General features: G+C 38.5%; 1 protein-coding gene across 1 annotated transcript; it reads right to left on the reverse strand.

Annotated features, from left to right (window-relative positions):
• Window positions 1-2,079: 2,079 nt before the first annotated feature.
• On the reverse strand, window positions 2,080-8,360 carry LOC143850732 (desmethyl-deoxy-podophyllotoxin synthase-like). Its single transcript, XM_077359966.1, has 3 exons — window positions 7,806-8,360; window positions 6,628-7,059; window positions 2,080-2,812 (listed from the first exon to the last, which is right to left on the reverse strand). The coding sequence occupies exons 1-3, from the start codon at window positions 8,274-8,276 to the stop codon at window positions 2,186-2,188; spliced, it is 1,530 nt and encodes a 509-aa protein (XP_077216081.1). The 5' UTR covers window positions 8,277-8,360; the 3' UTR covers window positions 2,080-2,185.
• Window positions 8,361-9,218: the final 858 nt, after the last annotated feature.

Below are 9,218 nucleotides of genomic sequence, written 5' to 3' on the forward strand. Positions count from 1 at the left end.
TCCGTCAAATCTTTCAACTTCGAACTTTGTGCTAGAAATAGTCACCGCCATTGTAGAACCTGGCTCTGATACCACTTGTTGCGGAATTGGGGCTCAAATCAGCCCTCCACGGTGACAAGATTTCACGGCTTGGAAAAAGTGGGTTTTCGTCACTCTTTGAACAAGGAAAAATAAGAGGAAAAGCTAGGGCTTTTTGGTACTCTTATGAGGTTGTGAAGGAGAGTTGAACAAGGTGAAAGAAGAGAGGCCATCTAGGGAGTGAAGGCGCTTGGATCCTAGAGGGCATAGAGATTATTTTCTTGTAATCCGAAGAAAGCTTTGGGCTTTTGTAATCCGGTGAGTGCTTCTTGTAACCCACTTATTTTCCACATAGTGAAATCTTTTGAAGTCTTCTCCCGTGGACGTAGCCACACACATCATGTGGTGAACCACGTAAATCTTGTGTGTTTTTCCTGTGGTTTGGCTTGCGTTTGGGAGTGTCAAAGGAATCTTTGGCCCTTTTTGACTCCCTTCCTCCTTGACTTAGAGTGAAAATGTACTTCCAATGCAAGTAGAACTTAGTAAATGGTTTCAAGGCAAAAGATTTCCAAGTTAAAATATTAAATGTTCTTAAATTAGATTAACCACATTTCCATCTTATTTCCTTGGCCAAGCATGTCATTCAAAGTTGGGATTAGAAATTTGTACTTAATTATAGTTTAATTGACTGTACATCTTTCAATTAAGCTAAGCTTATCTAAGCTATAGCTTAGGAAGACTTGCTATAGCTTAGGAAGACTTTCCTCTCTCTCTCTCTCTCTCTCTCTCTCTCTCTCTCTCTCTCTCTCTCTCTCTCTCTATATATATATATATATATATATATATATCTCTGTGTGTGTGTCATGTTTCATCTTTTCTTGGGGAACACTGCACATGGGTTCATAACTTGCCCATTAATGTCCATGTTATTTCAGAATAATTTAATAATGACATTGGTTTGGTAGCTTAAAATTGGGAATCAAATCAATTTCATATAGTATTCCTCTTGAAAGACGGAGTATAATTACTAAATATTCGAGAGTGATGTCCTTGAATTCTTCCAAAAAAGGACTCCAAAGTTAGTTAAAATATGTAAGATTTTATATATATGGTGTATGGCCTTACAAATATAAGGTGGAGGTACCACCCTTGATATTTGATCCAACAGCAGCCGTTGGATCAAATATCAAGCGTGGTACCTCCACCGTACTAAGGCCTTTCTTTTGTAAGGCCTTACATCATATAATTTCTCTATGTGAGAAACTATATGGTGCCCGATCGGGCACGTACAAGGGCGGGGTACCACACCCTTGATATTTGATCTAACAGCAACCTCTTAAAAAGTTGAAAAAGTGAGCCGATGTTGGATCAAATATCAAGGATGGATGCCCCACCCTTGTACGTGCCTGGTCGGGCACCGTTTTCTTTGTATATAACATAATATATATGTATACAGGAAAAAATGTTTCTGGTCCCGTCGTCTAGAAATAGGGTCGTTCCACGTTATTTGGGTGATGCAAAACATTCATTTGATGGGCCCAGAGATAGATAGGGTGCGCCCAAAAAATCATCTCATCGTAACCCTTCGATTTTTGGAGGTTAAAATGGACGGGTTTAAACCTCTACAAATTTGTCCATTTTAAACCTCCACAAATCGAAGGGTAATTAGGATGATCCTATGGAGATTATTTTTTGGGCACATCCTATCTATGTCATAGCCCAAACACTATGGGCTCACCCTATTTCTGGTCGACGGACTAGAAAGTGTGAACCCATATATATATATATATATATATATATATGAGGAAAGTGTTTCTACTCGGTCCCCTAGATAAGCTTATCTACTCCTCCCTTTAAAAAAATACAGTGGGCCCACGCTGTTTGGATGATCCAAAGCATTCATTTGATAGGTCTTAACATAGATAGGGTGTGCCCAAAAAATCAGCACCAAAGGGTCATCCTAGCCCTTCGTTTTGTAGTGCCTTGTGGTGCCCAGAATGGACACATATAAACGTCCACGTTTTATCATATGAAACGTGCGTTGTCCATACTTCTATAGTCTGAAAATGAACATAAGAATCATTTAATGTCCTTAGCACATGAATTCATAGTACTTGTTCTGATTTTTTTGTTACAATATAACATGCTTTCTATTCAGATAAACAACTCATGAATCACAAATGATGGGGAAATGAGGGGTTGCAATTAAGTTTAGGCTAGACTTTCTCGCTAGAGTTAAGCCAAAGGCCTCTCTCATGTCCAAATCCTCACCTTTCATCCCATTAGGAAGTTTCCAATCATAGTAATAGAGAAGGTTGGCAAGGGCTAACTCAGTGGTAGCTAGTCCAAACAACATACCAGGGCAACCTCTCCTTCCTGCCCCAAATGGGATAAGTTCAAAGTGCTGACCCTTGAAATCAATAGAACTATGAGAAAACCTCTCTGGGTAAAACTCTTCAGGGTTCTCCCAATGTCTTGGATCTCTTCCTATCGCCCACGCATTCACAAGAACCCTTGTCTTCTTGGGTATCTCGTATCCATTGATTTCACATCTCTCAATTGATTCTCTAGGAACTAGCATTGGAAGAGGAGGCCACAATCTCATTGTCTCCTTGATAACTAGTTTTAAGTAGCTCAATTCATCAATTTCACTCTCTGTTATTTTCTTCTTTCCTTTGAGAAAGTTTCTTACCTCTGCCTGTGCTTTCTCCATTACACTAGGGTTTCTCATTAGCTCTACCATAGCCCATTCTATGACAGTTGATGAGGTTTCTGTTCCCCCAGCGAACATGTCCTGTAAAGAGAATAAATAGTTAAAATGCACCCATTTAAAACAATCGGCCAATGTTTTTTTTTAAATTTTTATCCTTTTTTCAACCAATGCTTTATTAATAGAGGTGTTAACAGATATGTATTCTCCAAACAATTATGATTCTATACCTAAGATTCCCCAACATTGCTGATTTGATTTAATGGTGAAAGCTTGCCGAAAAGTGTCTAGTAAGGTTTCTATGACTTGCGTATGATTGCCCCGTTAGTAGGATGTCATCCGCATAAATGAGAACAAAAATATGAAGACCATCTTTAATGTATAAGAATAGAGAGGTGAGGAGCCCTCGAAACAAAAATATTCAATGTGAGTAATGAATCTCCTGAATCATGTCCATGGAGCCTGTTATAGGTCAGACAAGGTTTACATAATGCGATAAACAATTGAATGAATAACGCAGGTCAGAAGTTGACAAATCTAGAGGACCTAGTCATATAGACCTCTTTACCAAATGTGTCGCGTAGGAAGGAACGTTTGAAGTCAAGTCGATGAACTGACCAGCTGTTTGAGAGGGAAATGGAAATCACTAGTTGAATGGTCATGGTTGAGAACATGTGATGAAAGTTCAGTGGTTGGATCCTAGACCTGGGGGAACTTGAAGAATAATGTCAAATATATTTGAAAGGTTAACCGATTGCATCTCCTGTTGAAAGTATTCATCAATAAAGAAAGCACCTTTTTAAGAGATTGCAACTAAAATTTAGTTTTTCGACACAGGCTAGTGTTTTGGATGCATACATTCATTCAAAAGCGTTCTGCGCAGCTTGGGAAGTATTGAGGCCGATTATTTGGAGGAAGTGGAAGATCAAAGACGGTAAAGCCATGCTCGTGTTGAAGACTAACATTCAGAATCATAGTCGAGAGGCCAAGACTCCAAAGAAACCATGGAATGTGTTTGCCACGTTGTTTTAAAAAATAAAAGATGCAAGATTGCAGATGCTCGAAAACAAGATAGGCTTCATATCTTAAGGAAACATTACTATCCCCAAGTATTTGATGAAGGTAAAGAAGATCTGCCATGAAATATCACAAATTGACGAAGAGTCTAGCATTATGGAGACACGAATGCGGAGGATAATAATTCTAGGATTGAAATCGAATTCAGCTGTTTCATCACTACAATCCAATGGTGGCCATCTAAACCAAATTAAGCTACTTGAACTGGAGAGTCTCTTAGCGAATCGAGAGAGTCTAGCCAAACAGAAGGCTGGATCTACAATCAAAGAGCTTGAGGAGGTTCCCTTCACTAGCCAAAGAAGCAAGTCTTAGAATTATAATTCAAGAAAGAATCAGAAAAGTAACCTAAAGGCCGCATCAAATCAAAATCAAGGAAGTTCTGATCAAGAGGGAGCCTCAAGCAATTGTGGTTCTAAGAAACAATTTGAAACTCATAACGAATATAGACGTGCTATAATTGTGGTAAGCTGGGCCACTTTGCCAGAAATTGTCGTGCACCAAAGAAAAAGAACGAAGAATGTAACACTGCATCATATGAAGATCCCCAAACGAATGAAAGTGATGAGGAGTGGAGTTATTTTCTCTCCATCGAAGAAGAACAAGTTGATGCTTGTGAAGCTGTTCTTATGGATACAGAGGTTGTGGATGTCTCCAGTTTAGTGGACACAAAGAAAGGTGGCAGAATAGACTATTCTTGAATTAGATAGTTGATTCGGGATGCTCGAATCACATGACCGGGGATGAGCAAAAATTTGTGAAAAAAAACTAAGTAGAAAGGCAGCTTGATGGTGGTAACTATATACAATGCAAAATTGCCTATTACACACGTAGGTAATGTTTCCCGGTCCAGTGAAGAGCAAGATTTACTCAAGGACGCCTTTCATGTTTCCCTCTTCATGTTTGTATCTCAGTTGAAGAGATCGGAAAATTATGTTATCTTTATCCCTGACGACATGAAGATCTCATTTCCCACCAAATTGTAAATAGACCCTTGATTTTGAAAATTTGAATTGAAGGGAATTTAGATCCAAAATTTCATTTCGGAGGGAAGGCTTTTCCAAAAGAGGGATTTCTTTGAAAATTTCACCCAAGGGAGGAAGATCTTGAGCTTGATTTTCAAGCTTCTTTCTTCACCCAGATCAAGTCTTTGATCCTTAATTTCTGGGGATACATGCACTCCCTTTTGTTTTCTTGCGATGTGTCATGATAGAGGGCAGTCTTTTTTCCCAAACAGGATTCCCATTTTGCTAGCAACCCTCTTATTGTTTTTAGGTTTAGAAAGTACCGGAAACGTACTTGGTTTATTGAAGTTTGAGTTCTAGTTGGTTAGGGATTTTGTTTCTATGTTTTAGTTTATAAATAGAGAGAAGTGCAAAAAAGTATTATTGGAGAGTGAAACTCGTAATGTTTTGAAATAAAATATTCAAAGAGAAAAGTTTTTAACTCCGGATTTGTGTTATCTTCTTATTTCTTCTTTTGCTTTGATTTGCTTTTCAACATTGTTGTGAGCAGTTGTGAAGATGAAAGATGAAAAAGTGGTTTGTTGGAAATGATGGTGCTCTGATAACTAGAAAGAACTATGTATTTTGGCAACTCTCCTTGATTGAGAGATGCCCAAATCTTGTTTTCCGTTATAGAGTTTTTGCACATACATAAAGCTTGACCAGATTTACCAGATTAGTAAGAGAGGATTGAGACTGATCATAAGTGATTGTTTAGTGCCAAACCCTTGAGTAGTTGCTGTTGTTGCAAACATGCGAGATTGGATAGTTTCCAACATCTTGGTGACTGACTGATTTGGTACCTTGCTAAGATTGGAGAGCTGGCTATAGTTGGAGATGATCTTTGCTAATAAAAAAACCAAGAAATTTTTAACCTATGATCTATTCAGTCTAAAATGTTCCTAACCTCTAGGATTTGTATCTTCTACTCAGCAAAATACTGTAAGAAAATCTAGATATGTGTGTACTGTCTCTGTAAATTAGTAGGAAAATGTGCTCTAGTTTTTTAGAGGCCATAATAATCACTTGTTTGAGAGTTGACTAGAGTCAACCCACTTTCGACTCAGACTCACTTTCGAGTAGACTCATTTTATAAGTTTTAGAATTATTGGCCTATCCATGGTGAAGGGTCAACAGATGAACACTTGGTGAGTCCAAAACTGATTATTGGTTCCAAAATTAAAAGTAAATTTGATTACAATAATCAGTTTGGACTCACAATTGATACTCAATCCAAAACAAACATAGCCTAAGAAGAAGAGTAAGCCCCGAATGCAGCTTGGACCATACGTACGGCAAATTGAAAAAAAAAAGTAGGCATGTACTGGGGTGCAACTCGGGTCAGGTTGGCATCAGGCCGGACCCATACCGAGGAACCCTTTACTCAACCCAAACCTGACCCGACCTGAGTTCCAACCTGATGAGGTTCAACCCAACCCGAGAAACCCTTTTTTCCAGCCTGAATCAGACACGACCCGAACCGACCCAAGTTTTTAAGCTTTAAATGTACAAACTAAAAACTAAAATTTGGCGTGGGGGTACCCAATGTCATAAAAAAAAACACACACACAAACAAACTAACAAACTAAAAACTAAAAAAATGATTAAAAGATGTCGAGTTCCATTCGGGTCAGGTTTTCCGAGCCCTCAACCCGAACGCGACCCGAACTCAACCTGGGTTAAGGAAAACTCAACCCAAACCCGAACCCGACCCGAAAGATACCCAACCCGACCTGACCCGACTTTTTCCTGGGGTTGAACCCGACTCAGGTTCCACCCCTACAAGTACACCACACAATTTGCCTTGAAAAAAATACATACCAGGATGACAGCTTTTATGCTGTCCATTTCGAGAGAAAATTCGAGCTCTCCATCCTCTTGAAGTCTAAGAAGAACATCTACCAAATCCTCAGCTTCATGATCATCCTGCTTAGTCTTCCTCATCTTACTTTCTTTGTGTTGTTTTATGATATCATTTAGGACCGCATCGAACTTCCGATGAAGCCTCTCTAGTCTATACTTTGTTCCTGTAATCACACTGATAAATTTCAAAGACGGGAAAAAATCAGCAACATTAAAACCCCCTGAGAATTCCAGTGATTCCTTCACTGCCGATATGAATCTTTCGTGGTCTACACCCTTGTTGCCAAAGGCAGTCCTTGAAGTTATATTTTTGCTGAAGGAGAGAAGCATCTTCGAGAGGTTAACTGTAGATTCATTTGCGGATGAAATTGATTGAATGACATTTGATATCTGCTGGAACAAATTAGTATGATGAATGATCAAATTGTGGAGATGCAAATGAAGAGAGTAGAAAACACAAAGAGAAGGTAGAATTAAATATCGAAATAGGAATTAGGCAAGGCAGGACAATTAGAGCCCGTTTGGATACCTCATATTTTGTATTTGGATTTGGAATTGAGTTTTGAGTACAAAATGAATAGATCTGCCATCTCATGTTGAGGGAGAGAGGGAAGGGGGTACTTCCTACCTACTGCAGGGGAGAGGCTGAGGAGCCAAGAGGGTGAAGGAAACTGCTAGATCTGTGGATTTCCAATTACTTATTTCCACAGCTTATTTAGAAATCCGATTTTTTTCACTGTCAGTCGCTGAATTGGAAATTCAAGGATTTGATCTGGATCCATATGTCAATGCAAAAAGGGCCGCAAATGTGAGAATTCCAAATCAAATTCTTCTTGGCATCCAAACGGGCATTTGGATTAGGATTTGGATTTATCACATTTGGCAACTCTTTTTGGGTTGAGATTTGGAGTTGGATCATATCCTTAGATTTCCAAATCAGCAACAACAGTGAAAAAAATTGATTCCCAAATATGTTGTGCAAAACAGTATTTGGAAAATACTCTTTCATTTAAAATAAGTGTTATTTGAATAATCAAAAACACCCTTTCATGAAATATCAAGTATCTTTAAAATCAGAACATATTTATATATTCACATTTTCAAATTAATTCTATGTTTGAAAAACCTAACATTACCTCCTCCTCCCTCACATGGTGGAAAGATCGGACACGCTTCGCACTTAAGAGCTCAAGAATGCAAATCTTTCGAAGTTGTCTCCAGTAGTCGCCGTAAGGAGCGAAGACAATATCTCTTTGATTGTATAAGGAGACTTGTGCAAGGAACAAAGGAGGTCTGTTTGAGAAGTTCAGATCTTGGGTCTTCATGATCTCTCTAGCAACTTCAGGTGAGGAGATTACAATGGTGGAGACTTGGCCAAGCTTGAGGTGCATAAGGGGTCCATGTTTTTTGGCTAAGCTTAGAAGGGAGTGGTGGGGAAGTGAGGCTAGCAAGTGATGAAGGCTACCTATGATGGGGAGATTCCTTGGCCCTGGAGGCAATTTTGGAACTGGGTTTTGGGTTTTTGATCTGTTTCCTACCTTCATCAACATGAAGAAGAAGAGTAGGAAGGCGAAGATAAGAGGAAAGGAGAGGAAAAGGAATTCCATTGATGGAAGCAAAGAAACAAAAAGTGTATGGTGGTTTGTTGTTGTAACTTGTAAGGGCTTCAACCATTCTTTTATCTATACTGAGAATCAAGAGGTGCAATTATTTTTTGAGGTCAACTATTTTATTGGGCCAGAGTCACATGACTATATGCATTATTGGACCCACTCCAACAACTTATCTCTTACTATATATTTATATATATATATATATATATATATATATATATATATAGAGGTGCAATTATTTTTTGAGGTCAACTATTTTATTGGGCCAGAGTCACATGACTATATGCATTATTGGACCCACTCCAACAACTTATCTCTTACTATATATATATATATATATATATATATATATATATATATATATCATAGTGGGAATAAAGAGGTGCATTTCACGGATGGCATGTTGCATGTGAGGGCAACCACCTCGTGAATGAAGACAAAATCTGCTGAAAAGTGAGCCTGTGTGGCTACTCTCACACGCAACAGCCCATCCGCGAAATGCCTTTTGTGATGGACGCTAGCAAATCCCAAGAACACATATACAATATTTTATTTAGGTAATATGGACACTGTTCTTTTGCCACGGAGAAAAATCTCTCATATCTACTATAATAAGCCGGGATGAAAAGAGAGAGTTTTTTCGATTTTTTTGAAAAATTCACATTTCTTGACTTTTTTGAACAAATGCCCCCATTCAACTCATATAATTGCAATCCGACCCCCCCCCTCCTTTATGCTTTTAACAAAGGCACCCATTAGATCATATAATTTCAATCCTACCTCTCATTTATACTTTTAACAAAGGCACCCATTAGAGCCGTATAATTTCGATCTTACCCCCCTCCTTTATGGTTTTTTAATTAAAAAACTATAGGGTGATCTTGACCATCCGATTTAAGATAAGAGGAATTATGGAAACATCTATAGATTGGGGGG

Source organism: Tasmannia lanceolata, unplaced genomic scaffold, assembly GCF_043159265.1.
Source record: "Tasmannia lanceolata isolate RefF3 unplaced genomic scaffold, GAP_Taslan_0.1 ptg000018l, whole genome shotgun sequence".
Lineage (NCBI taxonomy): Eukaryota > Viridiplantae > Streptophyta > Magnoliopsida > Canellales > Winteraceae > Tasmannia > Tasmannia lanceolata.